This window comes from Buteo buteo, chromosome 10 (assembly GCF_964188355.1).
Source record: "Buteo buteo chromosome 10, bButBut1.hap1.1, whole genome shotgun sequence".
NCBI lineage: Eukaryota > Metazoa > Chordata > Aves > Accipitriformes > Accipitridae > Buteo > Buteo buteo.
In genome coordinates this window covers 28,239,775-28,259,353 of record NC_134180.1, presented here as the reverse complement: position 1 = coordinate 28,259,353, position 19,579 = coordinate 28,239,775, and the positions used below count along the sequence as shown (strand labels likewise).

The 19,579-nt window shown below is 44.1% G+C and overlaps 1 protein-coding gene across 9 annotated transcripts in view; it reads right to left on the bottom strand.

Moving 5' to 3' along the window:
* The window catches only part of SYDE2 (synapse defective Rho GTPase homolog 2), a 30,893-nt gene extending 27,514 nt beyond the window's left edge, over positions 1 to 3,379 (bottom strand). For all 9 annotated transcript variants that reach the window (XR_012652062.1, XR_012652063.1, XR_012652061.1 and 6 more), the window contains exon 1: positions 3,103 to 3,379. Coding sequence is in view for 4 of the 9 variants with exons in the window: in XM_075039100.1 (XP_074895201.1) it covers positions 3,103 to 3,211 (109 nt within the window). In the remaining 5 variants the exon portion in view is untranslated. The remainder of the gene's footprint in view (positions 1 to 3,102) is intronic.
* Positions 3,380 to 19,579: the final 16,200 nt, after the last annotated feature.

Genomic DNA, 19,579 nt, shown 5'->3' with positions numbered 1-19,579 from the left:
GTTTACTTACACCAATGAAAATATGGCCCCTGCTTTTAGTGTAATGTACTGCTTAAATGGCTACAAAAAACCCACATAGATTCACTTCTAGATTTATGTATAAATAAAGGTGAAGATATCTCTTGCACAAAAACCTCAAGAAAGGACTGCCCTTACCAGCTTTATCCTACAATTAAGACAGAAACATCCCCTGATGTGTGGGGAATAAAACGAAACACACCACCAGGAAAGGAAGGAAGGAGGAAGAAAAAAAACGTACAAAAGTTTTTAAATACCTCATCACACAACAAAAATTTCATGCAACACCTGATCAAATTCCATTGACTGCTGCCAAAACTTGTCACAATTTCTTTAAAGTAACAGCTGAACATTTAATTATATATCGAAAAAGCCACTTGCACTTGAGTCCCTTGTCGGAGCACGTCCCAGCAGCCCACTCAGCAGCAGTGCACCACAGCAGCATGTCCCGTCCAGGGAGGTGGGACCACGCAAGGAGAGAACACCTCACCCTCGAGCAAGCACCGGCCCCTTCGCTAGGACTGGAAGGAAAGCTGCAAATACATCCAAATTAAAAACAGGGAACAGAGGTCAGATAACCCTCATGCTCCTTCGTAGAGGAGGACAACCCAGACGGGGTTTGCTCAGCCACTAAGACTGAATGGGGCTAACTGGGTTCTCATAAAACAGACAACTTGTTTTCATGCGAAGCCCTCTGCAACTGGAATTCCAGATGGGAGCTGCTATTTGATGCTGCCTGAACACTATTGTCAGAAAAGAATTATTTACACACCAATAACAGATGTTAAAATACAGACACCTCTCAGGAGGACTCAAGGAGCAGCTCTGTAAACCCAGCTAAGTTCACTGCAGACAGCGAGGCAGGAAGAAGACTGTCACTTGAACACCTTCCTTTCAACCCTCTTTTTAGGTTTGTACATTAATGACAGAAGAGATCCTTGATAAGATCTGAAACACTACCATTTCATTTGGTGAAAGATTGATCATTTGGTGAATTTAAAAAAAAAATAAATGAGGTTTACTTGTTTAGCTGAACTGCAATACGAACACTGCTTGTGATCTGAAGAATTAACTTGGTTCAAAGAATCAACAAAATTAACCATGCTCATTTTGAAGCCTGGGCACACATCCATTGAAGTGCTTTGCTACACTGGGGCCTAAGTCGGTCAATTAACAGAATCTGAGGAAAACATGAAAGCAGGGCTGAGGACACAGATCTCTGGCAAAGTTTCAGTGATTTGGCAGCAGTCATATTCCTTCCCCCACCCATAGCCTGGAAACGTAAGCGTGCCACCATAAAGGTTCCCCTTTACACAATTTCACTATTATTTCAAGTGAGAACTAACCAAAAGGACAGGGAACTAATCTGCAGTGAGCACTGGGCTATGCCTACATTTCCAAGAAGTCAGTTTGGATTGGGGACTTCTTGGGCGGGCATCCTCCCGCCGGTGACAACTACCTCAAAGCCTCCCACTTCTGCATGGACAGCCCAAGGAGTGGTCCCTGCTTCGGTGACATAAATAGATGGAGCATCCGAGAGCTGTATTTCCACAAACAAAAATATCTGCTACTTCCTGCTTCACTGTAGAAATGCAAGCCTTTCCATGCTGGTTAAGACAGCCTACAATTCCCAAAACAGCGGGCTCCTAAGAAGCACAGTGTGCCTAAATATATACCCAGTGACACATCTGGCGTCAGCAAACGCACAAGGCAAACTCAACTTTGTTTTCAACATCCATCTGGGTATCTCAATAACAAGCCATCTGCAAAAGCTTACCGCAGAAACATTAATAATCAAGTACCTCCAGTGTCCTCCAATAACCGTACTGCTTGCAGAGACATGCCACCTATCACACGTATTCAAAACTACCCCTTCTCAGTCTCCGAATTAGCCGACAAGGTGCCAGAGGTCACTGATTGTAAACATTCACTGAATCTCATCCAAATGATACACTTACACATATATCTTCCAACGGCAGTTTTTGCAACTGATAGCAGTATTTGCATGCACTGCTTCCCCTTTATTCAAATTTGGCCCTGATCCTGAAAGCACTTATGCCTGTGTTTATTTTAGTAACAAGCTGTTTCACATGCAAGTATCTGCACAACCAGCGGTTCAATATCACTGAGCAAGTTTTCAGTGTCATTAGCTGTTACAGTAACGAGCCAGTTCTAAATAAATACAAAGCTTTCAGAGACATACAGGTCAGGCACATACTTTTTGTTCTAGAGCAAAGTTTCATTCAGAATGCTGCCTACTCTCTATTAGTACTTTAATATATTTAATATATGCTCAAAACCAGACCAGGCTGCCACACAACTACAGAAGATGACAATGGCTCCTTCTCCAAAGGCTTCCATACGGTATTTAATGTTTCATATGCCTTACTACATAGCAAGGCATACAAAATATTTCAACACGATACTGCGCACTGCTTCTCAGACAGTAATGAAGAGGGGAACAGCTTTTTCCAGCCTCTCCATATATGGATCAAACAATTCATAGTTCTGGTTGCTATTTAAGCACATTTTCTCTCATTAAGCTTCCTAGTAAAACCATAAAACATAATTATTATGTATTTAAATGGAACAACAGCAAGACTAAAAATTGATTTATAAGCTTTCAAGAGCACCTTAAAAAAAAAAAACAACCAAAAAAACAACAAGAAGGAGCAAACAAAAGCCAGAGAACGGCCCACGGTCATATGATAAGAGGACGTGCAGGGATTCACACCAAGTACTGGTCTAAACGCAAGAGCCTCTTACTTTCATGGGGAATTTTTACTCCCGAGAAGAAGAGTAGCTACCGCCGCGAAGATGCTGCCGTCGAGGATCGATTCAAGACGCAGATTCAGGACCGGCACCCACCGGGCCCCCTCCCGCGGCTCTCCGGGGAGCGGGCACGGCGCATCCCCGGCGCCCACGGCACTCCCGCCCGCCCGCCCGCCGCCGTCCCGGCGCTCCCCGCCGCCCGCGCCCGGCAGGTGAGGTGAGGTGAGGTGAGGAGAGGAGAGGAGAGGAGCGGCCGCGGGCGGGCAGCCGGGGGCAGGCGGCCGGAGCCCCGTCGCGGCCGCAGACACTTACCCTGCGGGGCGCAGACCCCGCCGTGGCGGTGCCCGCCGCCCGCCGCCGCCCCTCGCTGGGACCTCCTGCCCCGCAGCTTGGAGAGCGTCCTGCGGAGCGGGTCAGCCATGCCTGGGAGCTGCCTCCCCGCCGCCTTCAGCGGGCGCTGCCCCCCGGCCCGCGGGAGCCGGCAGCCCCCCTGCGCGGCGGCGGCGGCGGCAGCCCTGGGCCGCGCTGCCCCATGGCGGCGTGGCTCCGCGCGCCCGGCCCCGGCTCCGCCGCGCACATACTTGGCATAGCTGAGCGGGGTGAGAGGGCGCCCGCAGTGCGCATGCCCGCCGCCGCCCCGCCCGCACGGGGGGCGCCGCCCGCCCCGCCTCGCCTCGGGGGCCGCGCCCGCCGCGCCCCACGGGGCCGGGGGACGACGCCGACGCCGAGCCCGGCCCGGCCCGGCCTGTGAAGCGGGGAAGGGGCGTCGGCCCCGGCCCGCCTGAGGGAAGCCGGTCTCTGCGGTGCAGGGCGAGGGGGACCGCCTGTGCCTCCCTGAGGTAGCCCGGGCTCCGGGCGCTATCGCAGGTGGCGGGCCGGCCCCGGGGGTCCGTCCTGCTCGGGCACAGACTCCCCATCAGTACCCGGAGTTGTCGCGGGAGTGTTTGTCACTACAGCCCTGAGTAGCATCTTCTCCGTCAGCCATGTGCCTAGCGTTTCTTGCCAAAGGATTCACAGCATATTTTAAATAGTTCTTTTCCCTCGATGTTAATTTTTTTTTCCTCCCAAAGAAACAAACCTGTAGGCTGCAAACTTATTTTTCCCTTCTGCATGTGGCAGTTCTTGCTCCCCAGCAGGTTTTTAGACGGTTTCCCTGCAGTCCCGGCCACCGGAGGAAAAGCAGCCCGCTCTCTCGAAAAGCCTTCACACCCTCTTCAGCAGAGCAACCCAGCGGAGCGGGGATGGGGTTGGCCTTGGTGCTAGTAGCCTTTAGTATGCTGGCCAAATTGCCGCACAGGTAGAAGACAAACGGCATTAGGACAGAGCAAACAGTGTACTGAGGCTGCTGAAGCTGGCAAAAATTTGGTTTTGGTGTATGTGTTGCTCAGCGGCATCATGCATTAGTTCCATTAGCAAGTGCACAGCCCTTCGAAACCGATCTTGGGAAATGGTATGTCATTGATTTTTTACCAAGATAAAGTACTGAGATAGCTTTCATTGGTTAACATCTACATGCGTCTACATCTCCTGCATTTCATTATAAACAGCTTCAGGAATGTATTTTGCAGCTTTTTATATGACATCTTGTTACTAACGATCTGTGATACACCTACCCTCTGGTGGGTGAGAGCAGAGGAGCCGTCGCCAACCCCTACCCGTTGGCGGTGGGTTGGATGTCACCTCCCCACGGAAGGCAGCCGGGAGCAGGCAGCCGTTCCACACGTTCTGTGTGCCAAGCACAGCACTGCCTCGGCACACAGCAAACCCCCAAAGACTGGGCCAAAGGAAGGGCTCATTCCGTGCTGGAGAAAACAACTGTGGCTCATGAACATCGCACATACTCACAGATTTCCTCACTTACCAAATTTTGAGGGGGATTTAATAATTTGATCATTTGAAACTAAATCTTCCTGAAGAACAAAATTAGATTAAAATTTTGAACCTTTGTACATGAGACACCAACAGTAGTAACCCAGTAATACCTGTGTTTCTACAATGTAAAAAAAAAATAATTACAGAGTAGTTACAATTTCTCTTCATCTAAAATGAATCTCACAATAGTTATCGTATGTCACATTGCAACAACTTGAAATGCCGTTTTGCCATCCTGTCTGTTGAAACCATTTGCATTCCTTTAAATACACATATTGGGAAATATCTGTGTACAAGTTTCAGAGCAAGATGTAAAACCATTCCAGAATGCCTTTGGTTGGGAAAAATCACAGACGAGAGGGCAGTGGCTGGGATGGTCCCAATGCTCACTGCTGTGCAGGTAAGGAGCTGTGAGTCCTAAGGGGTCTGCCTGGCCTCTGTCCCTATGGGGGTCAGATCCTGCCCCCTCTGACAGCTGTGTCACAGCGCCCGCAAGCTGGCTTAGGAGCAGCGTCTCAGGCAAAGTAGCATGCAAGAAATGCATAAAACCAACACTCTCCGTGCTTTCCTGATAGTGCACTCATTGTGCACAATTAATGCATCTGTCTTCAGCAGATTAATTCACAATTATGTTTTCTTCATTACCTATGGGCCCAAGTAAAGGAAAAGCCCAATGCCACCTCCTCTAAACTGATCTTACCTGTTTGAGTGGTTAAGCTTTCGTTCCCAACAAAACCTTTCACTTCCAGGCTGGAATCGGTATGTAAAACCTTTTACTACACCTTCCAGAACTGTGGTCCTGATCTGTAAGGATGCAGTCAAAGAAGAAAGGTATGAACATATTTGAGGGCATTTCTTTTTGTTCATCTCATAGTCGGATGCTAAAACAGGTTGCCCAGAAAGGCTGTGGGAACTCCATCCTGGAGACACCGAAGACTTGGCTGGCCCTGGCCAAGCTCACCTACGTGGCTCCTGCTCTGTATTGGGGCTGACCAGAGGACCTCCAGAGGTCCCGTGCAACATAAATTAGTCTCCCAGCTCTAAACCTTTCCTCGTACCAGAGCTGCTATCCTCCCTAGCTGAGACATGGCTTAGATGGAAGGAATGCGGACCAGCCAAGCAGAACACCAGCGACAAAATCCCCGGTAAAATTCTGCATGGGCACCACAGCTCGACTGCACTGACCTTTCTGATGCTATTTGGAGGTTACCTGTGCCACCAGCAAATGTATGCCTGAAGCAAAGGGCATGCATCTGAAGCCTAGAAGAGGGGATCTGCCCCATTAAAAACCACTGAAAAGATTCAAAACAGCTAGCAGATGAACTCTGGACATTTTCTGCAAGAAAAAGTTGCTGCAACCATTTCAAATTGAGCAAACAAAAGAAGTCTACACCTACCTTGACTGCCATCTTCACACCTGCATCTTTCCCACCTGTTCTAATGGGAAATCAGAATCCTCTTGTCCACCTGTGCCTTAGATCATCTGAATGAGTTCCCTAATGAATAACAACTTACTGCATTTAAAGTAACTATGTAACTTTTAGCAAGTTCCTCTTACTTAGGTGGCATTTTTTGAAATTTTTGTTACTTGGATATTTCCTTTTAGCAATTAAAACAATATTAGTAGAAAGTAGGTACTAGCCAAAGTAAGGACCAAATCCTGTGAAGAACTGGAGTACTGACATTTGCTGTGCAGTACTGCCTTCTCCCATGAGTATTAGCTATGGAAACAAAAGAAAATTCAACACCATTGTGTTTTCCATGCTGCTTCACACAGTACTTTCTTCATGTTCTGTATGGTTTTAAATGTTAGTTTAAGCATTTAGATTACTCTTCTATGCAATAGGCACACAGGAAATAGCTCAGTGAAAAGCTGCCAATAGTTGAGTCTATAAACACAGTTTGATCTGTATCTTAGAAAATTGTTTCCATTCCAAACTGTGGTTACAAAGCACTTTTTCTTGTTGGCAGCTGGATTTTTTTTAAATCCCTATGCATCCTGTATTTGCCCAACAGAGTTGGCATTGATCACACACACACAAAAAAAAAAAAACCCTGCAGATAAAATAACATTAAGGATCTGGCTGGAACTAACTTGAGCCAGCGGAGTAAGAGTCAAAGCTGAGCTTTTGTTTTCAGCTCAGCCTGTTTTGTTCAGGAGCTGCAAAGCACACAGTGCTGAATGTGAGTCCTTTTACTTGGCCTTCTACAAAAAGTAAAAGCTACTTCAAGAGGATGGGACTAGAGCTTGCATCGACTTGAAGAGGCTTATTATTAGGAAACTGGCAAATATTTAGGACCGGTTAAACAGTGTGACTTTAAACAAATAGAAAGCAGTATTCTTCTGAAGGTACAAAGAGAAATATTTTTTAAAATTTTTTTCATTAACAGACTGAGATTTTGCCAATTACTTAATCTCTTCTGAGTTGATGACATGAGAATTGTAAATGACTGCACAAGCAAAAAAGTTAAACTTAAGTTGGAAAAAAAATGCATTGATGAGAAGGATATCCCCGGTGAAAGAAGCTGATACACAGGTGGCAATGTCTGGGCAATGATATAGCTGAATGATGAAATTACGCAGATAAATAGTTCCTCATAAAAGACTGACAAATAACCTTTACAGCCTTGCTGACAGTATCAGAGGTCAGCTCTGCCTCTGCAGACACCGTGAAGAAGCTGTGCTTGCCTAAGTACACAGACTTGCATTTCTGTACAAACTTAGGGACTGGTTTTGAACTGCTCTGGTCCGATTTTGGAAAATTCCATTCCTCATAGCATCTAAGACCTGCTCCTGTACCTGAAATAAAAGTTACATATTAATTTAGGACGTAACTGTGTAAAGATATCCTTTATTTTACTTCAGTGCAATTCATTCATATGAGTAAAACTAAAAGTGTCTGGAAATGTGAGTCTGCTTTTCATTGAAGCTTAGCAAATCCGTATCTTTCTTCTCTAAAGACCTGTCGCAGACAGGAGGATAAAGTGACAACTATATGACTAAAGCGGAGCTGGTGACAGCTGGGAACTGGAAGCATCTGAATGCCCCAATAAAATCTATGAGCACTCTTTTTATTGAAAGCGTCTGCCTTCCTGACATCGAAATGGACTGAAATAAGAGTCCCATGAAACTTTATCAGGCAGCTAATAGCCGTGTGCATTACCTCCAGCCTGCCAAACGACTGATCTCTCTCTGATGCAGACACCACTATAGTCATCCATACCTTTGTAACCCCCAGACCCTATTTTGAACTGGCCAGCCGAGGCACCCCAGAGGCCCAGAGGGTCCAAAATACAGCTGCTTATCTTCTCAGGAAGACAAACCAATGGGAGAATAAAACATTTATATTCTAAACCTGAGGAGGTTGCTAGACAACAGGCTGGACAAAGGTGTTCATTACCAAAATGGCTCCACACTCTGCTCCCTGGTCTCTGGAACCACTTGCAGTTGGGGTTGCGCTTTTTAAAAGCAAATTTTAGAGACTCCAAGAGCAGTCGAGTGTTTGGCTCAGACCACCAACGCCCTTTTAGAGTGCGTCCTTGCCAGAAACCTCCTTAGTCCAAAATGGCTTTAAGAGGCACCACTGCTGAGGTCTTACACCCAGTGCACTACACCTGCATTGCTGTTGCTTGGCCATGTCCAGCCAAACTTGGTGCCTTCTCACAAGGAGGTAACGGACCTCTGAGAAGCCACTGCCACTATCAGTTCCTCTCTGACTTCTGTGGCACGGGCCACCTGGGCTCTGGCAATGTGACTTGTAGCATCAGGATGGTGGCTACCCTGCCTGTTATGTGAAGTGCTGAGCCCATTGCTCCCAGTGGCATGGTCTACTTGTCCTGTTAAGCTGTAGTTAACATTAAACAGGAAAGGATTTTAAGAGCCATGTAAGGTTAACCTAGATACAAATGAGCAATGTGGTGGAAATATTTGTGTTCGTAGCTATCAGCTAAGTGAAGCACCGGGAGCGTTCACGGCTCTGCCTTCTGTGCTTTGTTTAAACAGAAAAAAGACTGTAATTCATGCTCTTTTTAGTATCTTGCACTTATTTTTTTAAGTTGGTATTTGTCTTTTTAAAGAATGCAAGCTAACATCCCTATGAGCTTTTCAAAACATGTCATTGAACTTCAGGGCTGCCATTACCACCTCTGACTGCAATCTTACAGCATGCCAGTGCTATGGTAGGATGCCAGTCTCACTGAAGATATGCTAAAAATATCAAAGTATTTTGGATACAAGGAAGCCAAAGCATTACCCATACAGTAAAAATAGTCGGTATCATGACCATTATCACCATTACCTTCTCCTAACATGGAGACAAAACCGGCAGGTTGGTGACACTCCACCTTGGTTGAAGTGAAAGGAAACAGCAGCAAAGAGTGCAATATGTTTGGGCAAAAGAAAAACAGATTCAAATTTATGCTCAAAACATTAGGAGATCCTCTACGAAGGAACTGAAATCAGTAAATAAGCATGTCTCTGTCTATTTTGTCCTATCTCGTTAGGCCAGGACCATATCTGCGCTCCTGCCATTTCTGCCCCGGAGAAGCAGAGCTCTCACCCACGTCTGCCTGCGCGACGCCTTTCTCCTCGGCCTCCTGCCTTCAGAAAGCCTCCGCCATCACTCAGTCTCTCACAATATTTGGCTATTAATCCAAATTTAGATTAAAGGTGACATTTGTGAATCTCATCCCCTAACTAGCTGGAGCCGTAAGGTTTTTGAGCTGTGTCCTGTTGCAGCCCCTGTTAGTATTGCACGGGAGTGCTGTACCGACGGACAGACCCTCGGAGCACTGCCAAGGGTCTGCCAGGCCACACAACAGAGCCCAGGAGATGTTGCAAGGTACATCTACCATAAATCCCATTATGCACAGGGTCCTAAAACTTGCTGCATATGCAAAATTTATTTATTAAAAAACCTGCAAAACTTAAGCACTGTAAGAAGAGTATCTTGAATGGCTTCCAATTACCTACTAACAGCCAACAAAATGCCAGAATGGGGGAGCACATTTAATGAACATGTTCTTAGGGGAATCCACTTTCATAAAGTTCCTTTCTTCCACTTCTACCATTAGAAATAGCAATTTTTTTTTTTAATCATCAGCCTCAAAACACTGAGAGCAAGTTTTCAAGGCAGAGCAAAGTATAGAGGATTTCTAGATGCTGTAAAAGGAAAGGCAGTGTTTAAAAAGAGAAGTGGAAAGGTCCTTACATTGAAAGTCTAATCCTTTCTAAGTACTGTATGTAGTGTGCTGTGCTCAAAGTACTTAAGATAATCACAAGGATGCCTTAAAGATGTGTTCTTATAATCTTGAATTATAAGCAACAGATATTTCTGTAGGCAAAATCTGCCAATGACTTTCACATGTTGAAAGGATCTAGTCTATTTTTCTCTTTTATGTAAGCTAAATAAGTTTATTATTCAAACAACTTTATACATGTGCATATATGATCATTTCATGATAGTCATCCTGTATGTTACAAAGCCAAAAAATTGGGGGAAAAAAAGCTAGAGAAACCCTGCATATCACCTCAGGCTGCTGAGAGATCTGTGGAATGTCACATGTGAAATATTTTCTTCTCTCTGTTGTGTGTGCGTCAAACAGAGCAATCAGAGAAGTTAATGGTAAGAAACTATGACAATGAAATCTGTGCATGCATTAGCGTGCTCATACCCAGCTTGTCTGCAGAATCTGAACAACACTGCTTCAGTACAGTGGCTGAAAAATAGAAGAGCATTCTTGTTCAGCTACACAGGTGAACGCTGCAGGTTTTTTCATCTCTTGGAGTGTACCTATCAAGCAGGACAGAATAAAACTGTGTTTCACTGGAGAAAAAAGCTTTCCTGCTTAGGCCAGCCGCTATGGAGCACATGTTTTGACCTGATGAGCTTTCTTGACTTGTAAAGAACAATGCAGCAAGGAGAAAACTAGTACTTGATCCCGCTGGCTCCAGCAGGGAAAGTCCCTCATTTGCAAACTTGCCTGGGTTGCTGCCTACCATCTGCTGACAGCTTGCTCCCAACACTCACTCACCCCTGTGATAACAAGGAATGACAAAAGTGCAGCAGCCGATGGGAAGGTGGCACGGTCAAGCTTCTTTTAATTATTAATGCCCATCATAACATTCAGTCACCCCTCGGAGACACAACAGAATCCAAGAAAATGGAGGGGAAAAAACAGATTTATAATCTCATTTGTGCTCCCTTAATCACTCATCTCCTTGTTTGCTCATATTCCAACCAATCTCATTTTAAAGATCTCAAGTTATACGGTCCTACTATTATCCCAACAGTCTAACCAGTCACATGGTTAGGAAGCGTTTCCAAGTACTTAACCCAAATGTTAGTCAGCTATTCTATCTAGTCGTGTCTCATGGGTTGTATTAGTGTAATGTTCTGCTAGTCTTCTGTGGCTGCTCCGACTATGGCACACGGTCCTGGGTGGCATCTCTTCCTACCCAGCCTAACGGGCCGCACAGCTGGTAGCAGCCCAACAGGCAGAGGTGACACGAGGCGCCAGCACAGGGAACGTCAGCCGGTCCTGCATGGGTTCCTCTGCGTTTCCAGGAATACTATCTGGACAATACTATATATTTATTTAAATGCAATTTAATATTTTGAATAATTGAAAATCAATTTACTTTTCACTTTGGAATATTTTCTGAGTGGGAGTGGAAAGTCCATGTATCTCAGCTGATTTCAAGTAGTCAGGAAAGGCTGCAAAGGCTTCTGTGCTTTCTCTAGTGGGCTCTCACAGTAAGGGCACTCTTCAGGTGAGATCTGTTATTGAGAAGTGTGAGCTATTGAAAATATTCAAAATATTTACATTCTTTAGTGGATAGAAGCACTACTTTATCCTAATCTCTTCTCTAATTACTTGAGTTTCCAGCCATGCCACAGCATAATCTGTGTAATGTCCACAACAAAGACCCACAGCACTTTAATCCAACAAATTTCAGACGGATATCACAATGGTGGGGATTCTGAAAGACCATGACTAGATTAAATCCATTTTTCAAAGTAGCTTGTTCCTTGTTTAACACCCCCAACCCTCCTTCTCATTGCTAAAATTTGTTCTCTAAATACCATATTCTTCTCTAGAATAAAAAGACTCAACAGTATGTAAAAAACAAGTATTTAAAGTTACATTTCTGCATTTTTAACACTAGGCTGTAAGATATAAAATGACTGATCTTTTAAAATCTGGTTTTGGACAAGTTTAACTGTGTGTGTTTCCAAACACCGGTTTCTGCTCTGAAGCATCGTGCACAAGGTCAATTTCAGTGTTCTTCCACTTTTGTCTGGCAAATTCCCCTGTTGTGTATATAGAAAAGAAACACAGCTAAACCGGATATACTGAGTGTAAAAACAGAATTTGCATGGGAGGGACAAGGGCAGAGGGAAGTCTGAAGCTAAAATTACTCCAACTGCCTTTTTCAAACCGTGTTTCCAAGGTGACAGAAACCCCTTTATTGCAAGGTTGCTCATTTATCTTGAGCAGTTGCCAGGATTTTGATCTAATTTTTAGTTCTGAAGAACTAAAATTATCCCACTCCTTCTCAAAATAAAATGCAACCAACCAAACACAACAAAACAGATTTTAACCGCATAGTGGCTTCTATCTTTAAAACCAGCAACAAAGAAAAATCAGGTCAAATTGTAAAGCTGCCAGTTTTAGCATCCCTTTGGAAGATGTATCCTCAAATAGCACATTCTGATCACGCATATAGTTCATCAGGTATCACAGGCTAAATTATGCGCTAAGACGCCATTACAAGTTTGTAGCCTTTCCGAGGTGACTCAATGTTGTGCACTTACGTGACAGACAGGACCCTGGGTGGGCAACTAGTGGCAGGTCAAAGCCTGCAGGCTGTAAAAGGAAAACCTTGAGGGGGATGACACACACACAGAATGTGTTTCTTCAGATCTTCATACATGTTCACAGGGAAAAAAGAACCCCAAGCAAACACCAAAGACTGCCTCCTGCATTGTTCTATAAACAACCCCAAAACTGACAGTTCATTTCAGCAACACCACCGATGCAGTGAAGCTGATGCTTTGTTAACTACAGTATCAAGTCTCAGAGCTTTAACGCCTAGATATCATTAACACCTTGCCTTAGGATTCAACGCCCTCTTTTGCACAGCATGTTTTCCTTTGTTATAGACAAAAACTGTAATGTTCCTTTTTCTTCCCCAGTCCTGCCCCTTCCTTCTACCAACATCCTGCTCTCCTAGAAAACACTCAAAAAATTTGACTCAGTCGTCTTCCCCCTCTACTTTGCCTGCTTCTGAAACACAAATGAATTAATGCTCTAAGCCAGCATTTTTTTTCCTTTCTAAACAGCAAATGGGTTTAATGAAGACCCTTAGGTACTTAACCTGCTTTACCTGAACAACCCCAGAGAATGATGCCCCTCGTTTTACCTCCTCTCTTCCCCTCATCACTTCCTTACCCTCACTTATGCTGTCACCGCTGAGCTTACTGCAGGGTTTTGGGACAAGTGCCATGACACAGCTCCATACAAGATTCATTTCCTGAAGTGGGGCTTCACCACCTCGAGACCTCACAGCCGCTGCCGTCCTCACACACCTCTTCCTTAGGCCTTGGAAGGGCTTTGCCCGTAACCCTCCCAGGGCCCTGAGCTTTGCCTCCCACAGGAGCAGAGCCCTCTCTAGATAGCTAAAATGTGTTTATCAGTCTTTGACAGTCAGTTACTTAAAACAGTTTTAACACTCGGCAACCTCTGAATGGACACAGGTTTAGGGATCATTTTGGCAGACACCCGTGTCTCCAGGATTCAATGTGCACAAGCAGGCAACGCGCACGGTTGGTCCCACTGACTGCCCCCACCTCCTCTGCCCACCCAGTGAAAACCAGCTTGTGACTCACAAAAGCATCCTGGGCTCCAGCGGCGTTTCTGGTTCCACACACCATTTGAGAAGGACAACAGTTGTTATGGATGGACATTGGGAAGGACCGCTTCCCAAGGAAGCGTTTCCTTTGCCATGGACAGGCGTGAGCCCCGTTACTTCCCGTGCTCAGCGCCGGGGCTGCTGTTGCCTTAGAGATCAACACCAGCTGAAGAAGAATCTGCTCTTCCCAGGTATCAGGGTCTCCTACAGAACTGGTTGATGCTCGGCTTTCACCATTAAGAAGTCCTCATGTTGTAGTCATTAGAGGCTGCTGCCAGGCAAGAGAGCCAATATCAAAGTAAGCATCGATTTCTTGTGCAGAGGCAAAAGCAGCAGTGGCTGCAGCTGCCAGTACTGGAGTGCTGCTCGTGCTCTGTGGGGAGGCGAGACAGAGTGCACGGCGAGCACGATGCGAACGCACAATCACTCTCTCCAGCTGGCTCTCTCCTCAGATAACACAGAATCATAGAATCATTTGGGTTGGAAAAGACCTTCAAGATCATTGAGTCCAACCATCAACCATGCCCGCTAAACCATGTCCCAAAATGTCTTGTCTATGTGCTTTTTGAATACCTCCAGGGATGGTGACTCAGCCCCTTCACTGGGCAGCCTGTTCCAATGCCTGGCAACCCTTTCGGTAAAGAAATTTTTCCTAATATCCAACCTAAACCTCCTCTGGCGCAACTTGAGGCCATTTCCTCCGTCCTATCTCCAGCCACCTGACAGAAGAGACATGTAAGACATCAGCTCTCCCTGCTTCTGTAATTCAGGGCACTCCCCAGAAGCCCAAAGTCAAACTACTTGTTCACTGTGCCAAGTCTTGCTAGCACTTAGCGTGCAATGTTTAGGAATCCCATTAGGAAATGTACCCAAAGCATCAAAGAAAAGGTGAATGATGTATTTTAATATGTCTGATTCAGCAAGCACTGCTGAGTCAATTGCCTACTGCAAAGCACGCTGAACGTGGCCTCTGTGTTTCTGTCTGAAAAATGCATCCATCTCCTCTGCTTGTCCATAGGAGATAGAGGGAGAGAGGGACTCCAAAGGCTTTTAGCCCAGTCAGCAGGAGCGAGCCCCATCTTACTAACACAGCTATGACAATGCAAATCTATGCATCTCAGGCACTTTTAAGATGTCTGTTTATTGGCTTGTGCTCTCCACATTAGATTTGCATACAAAATGTATTTTTTAAATACGTTCACAAATGTTAACCTGAAGCAGAATTTTTCTTTGCCTGTCAGCAAAGAGCATCTGGAAATGATCAATCTCTCTCTCCACCTTGCCCAAATGTCCTCAGGGAGAAATTAATCTTTTAAGACAACTATATCGAAATGAAAAAAATGCTTTTGTAAGCTTGCTAAACTCAGATGCTAGTTAAGTTTTCCTGAGAAGAAAGCATAGGGAAGGGAAAGGGATCCATTCTTTCTAGGAGTAAAAAAACCACAGTCACTTTCCTTATTCTATTGCTAGGTGCACAACAAGGCTTCAGCCTCTATCAAGAATCAGAGGGTCAATGCTATGGCCCCTGGCAGTGTAAATTCACATATGTGATTAGCTTCATATACAACAGACTTTCCCTTGCCTATAGTGGGATTCATACATAGCTGAGCTTCATACACATACATAGAGTCTTGCAGGAACGAATGCAGCATCTCTAAGGAGAAATGTTACTGGTCTGGGAACAACAGACAAGCAATGATCAGTGCTGCAATTTACTCCCGCTCTCATTCTCCACCACCCCTTGTACTTAATGTTAAGAACCAGTGAATCAATAATAAATAAATAAATAAAATCTAAGGTGAGGAAAAAGCTAAGTTTAGAAGGCAATACTGGCGTGCTACCAAGAGCACAAACCTTGAATACAGTTGTGTTTTTCCCAGCGAGGCGTATTTTGGGCATGAAGGTGTGTCCCGGAGACACTGGGGTTCTGCACGTGCAGTGCTCCTCGCGCAGGCAGGGTGTGACTGCAGAAGTATTTCGGTTTGGATCAGGAGGCTGCTTTTGAAGTGACTCTCCCTATCAGCCTGGCAGACTCTGCTTCGGTTTACAGAGTGCACCAGCTGGATTCCTTTCAGATGAAACTCCAGCCAGAAGGTGCACTCCAGAAGTGGATTTAATGCACTTGGACTGCTGCTGGGTGTTGAGCCTATGGAAGCAAACCAGAGCTAGCCCACAGCACAGACTAGTTCCCATTAGAGGCGCTCTCCTATTGGGCCAAATAACTTCCTAATGTAAATGCAGCCACCGATAAAAGAGCATCCTTTAGCATGATATCAGAAATAGAATTGAAGAGGTTATATCACATATAGCTTCCTAAAAACCCTATAGCATTAACCAGGAGAGTCAGTAAACTTGCTTATTCTTATAAAAACAGAAGAGCTACTTATTTAACAAACAAAAGCAACTGTAATTGAGAAAAACAAACAAATGTTCAAGATGGAACTGACCTTCTGAAATGGATTATTTCCCAAGTACCAGGAGAGCCCATTTCCCAACCACTTTTATTTCTGGTTCTTAATGCTCAAGTGTGTATGCACAATCTGGGATATAAACACAGCTCTGATGGAAAATCCTGTAGAGTTTCCCAGGAATTAGTGCTGTGACTAAATGTGATAGCTTTTCAGGTTAATTTCTGCTGAATGCTATTAAAATCTATGGGACTTTCGCAGAACGAGAATGAAAAATGAAAAACAGGGTCTGCAAAATATTCCCAACAAAAAATGACTGCTTCATTTAAGCCTCTTCATGCTACTTACTAAACTTTGAATTTCAGAGCAATCAGTGAAGACAACTGTGTAGCCCCCAGCATTACTGTTTGGCTGTAGACAAAGCAGGCATCAAGTGAAGTTTCCACCTACCATGAGGCATATTCAGCCCCTGGCAAAATTTGCCCTTTAAGCAAACCACATTAAGTATTTCCACAGTGAACAAGACCATTAACTTTCAGCTTCGTATGTTGCCAAAATCCTGTGAAAAATTAAATGAGGTCTTTTAATTAAAAGCCTAAACACATAGAGTGGGTCAGCTCCATCTCTAGGACCCCTATTTCTTCTCTCAAGTATAATGGTAATTTCTTTTCATTCCTTCTGAAGACTCTTGAGGAAAAAGTTGCTTCTAAGGGCTAATTTAACTTCTGAGTGAACTGCAGGGCCTGACTGTTAAATCCTGTCCGGAGTTACCCCAGTACAGTGGCAACACAATCCTCATCAGAAGCCTGCTCCAAGGAAACTTGGATGCAGTGCACTGGAGCAAGTTCTATGACCAGACAAACTGCCCTCAGGAATTATGTCTTTTGCTATAATTCTGTCATTTAGGTTAGAATTAGTTAATTTTTTTAAAATGACATAAAATGTTTTTTCCCTTGCTATGCCACAACCAAAGAACCAAGGCAAAATCTGAGATAAATCACATTTTATAACTCCAAATACATTCCCCTGAGCCATTTACACCCGTGCTTACACAGGAGTCCTTGCTCTGTATGAACACAAAACTACGAAACAGAGAGCTGCTGAGAGGGTTATATGCTTCCCCCAAATGGAGAAGAAAGTTTAAAACTCTCTCGTTCAACTGCATGATTTCGCTCATTTTTACTGATTCATTAATGCACTAAGTTGCCAACACTGGAGGAAGGGCTGGCAGTGCTCATTGCATTGCTGTCTTCCCTTCGAGCATCATTTTAAACCTGAGAGGTCCGCCAGGAATGGCGTGGGTCCGACTGGCTGGCCTGGGGCAGGCAATGGGCTGGGTCACCTTGGGGAAGGCACGTTCCAGCCTTATTTTTGTAACTTTCTATGAAATAAGCTTATGAGTCCATGGGAAATTAGATAAATGCAACTTTTCAAGGTGAATTCTTCCTTACTTTCTTATTTTGCAGAAATAAGGGGTTTTTTTGAGTGTTCTTCAATTTAAACCAACCATTATTCTTTCAATCACAAGATAATAAAACCCTTGTTCTTGGGTTTTTCTCTACTAAATTAGAAACTTTGAAACTCAATAATTAGTCTGAAATAAAAGTTTAGCGTGACATTTACCAATTCATTATTTTCATACTGGTTTTCACTGCTTTAATGCAAACAAACACACTGGACTAAAACTGTGTTTGCCAAATAATTTTTTTCATTGTGATCCATAAATGTAAGAATTAGTTTTGAAAGAGAAAAGATTATGGTCACTCTCCCCAGGCAGCATTCAAAAATTACGTGAAATTTACAGTGCAAAAGCTGTTCAAAAAGCCTCTGCAGTACTAAGAAACTCTAGAGTAAGATATCAAGGAAGCAATGAAAATAGATGTGTACTGCTTCAAGAGACACTTAATCAAGTATTAGAAAGAAAATTAGAAGAAAATTGGGGTCTATAGTTTAAAGTAGTACTGCAAATTCAGACAGGCATTATGGCAGCAGTTAACAAAAGCACCCTCTACTGGAGTCACACTGCTGAAAAGCCAGCCAATGTACAATACAAGAGCTAAATTATTGCAGGTTTTCATTTGCCCAGTGGTCTGTTGGATGATTTTGCCGATGAAGCAGTGCAACTTTCTGCTAGCTACGTGATGCTTTACTGGCTCAACAGCTGCCCCAAGAAGGCTGAGAAAGGGCAGGAAAATAGGGGATCTCCAGCAGCAGGGTGGGGACGACACACGCCTGGGATCCTCACAAGCTCAGACCAGAATTTATTTGCCGTTGGCTCTCAAGCATTCAAGGAGCCCTGAATTTAGATACACACAGTCTGTATCAGGTAAGTCTCCCCGTTTCATCAGCACTGGAATCACTTAATGACATAGATTCTATTTATTTTCATATTGCCAGCTTGAGGTGTCAGTTATGCTTCTGTGGGGAAATAATGCAACAAATCTATTAATGTTATAATAATGTAATGATTCTCTGGCATATAACTCTGTGTTGTCTTACATAAGCCTATGCGTTGCTTTATATAGATACTTTGAAAAATTTAAGTTTGTAAGATGTAAGCAGTATTTCATTACTATGTCAAAGATCATGGCGTCACGGCTTATTTAAACTGTCAGAGAGATATAGCTTATTTACAACTATTCAAGAGGCATGCACAAAGGTTCCTGTGAGAACAAGTCACTAATGGTAAGCAAAACCTTAGATCTTGTATAAAAATCAGTATTCCTAACTATTAAGACAGTATGTTTTCAAACAAGCCTTTGCCATTGCCAACCTTATAACTACATTAAATAACACAACTCTCTGAAACATTTCACACAATATATAAGCTCTTAGTCTCACAAAATACAATTTTATCAGTCCTAAGGAAGGGATTTGTGCCTTTCTTAAGCATCTTCTAATTACAACAGAAAGTGACTTTTTCTAGACCAGAAGCCTAACAGAGAAACATTTTTTGTAAAACCCTTCTTTAGGTCTTTATTAAGTAGTTCCTACAAAAGAAGTGCAATTAGTCTCTCACGTTACCTGGTCTGGTTCCTCAAGGCATCCCTTACCACCCCGTGTCAGAGAACTTACTCGTTTAACAAAACTGGACCACGTTCTGCTTCCCAACAGAAAGGTTCCCCAGTTACTTTGCTGGGAGCCTGCTGCTGGATGAAGGGCAGGGAGGGAGATGGGGGGGTGTCGTTTGCGTTGGTTTGAGGAGAGTGTACTAATCCTCTCCTGATAAGTCCTGTGGTTTAGGTTTAACTCCCCATTACACTTTGCTGGAGTTACCCTCTATTAATCCTGTATTTGTTTTCATATCAGTCCATCTACAGCAAGAAACACGGTGGGAAAAGTTAAGCTAAGGGATGGGAAATCAATGTTTGCTCCAAAAAGTTCACCTTGTTAGAAGACAGCAAAACACTGAGTCCTTGCTTTGCTGTTCACAGTTACAGCAAAGCAAAGATGCGATTTATCTTTTGAAGCTACCAAGACGAAAGCATTCTAAAGATGAAGAGCACTTAATCTTCTAAATGAACAGCACTGATAAAATTATTTGATAAGGACCAAAAACGCTTATCTCCATTCGTTGAATTCATTGCATTCTTCT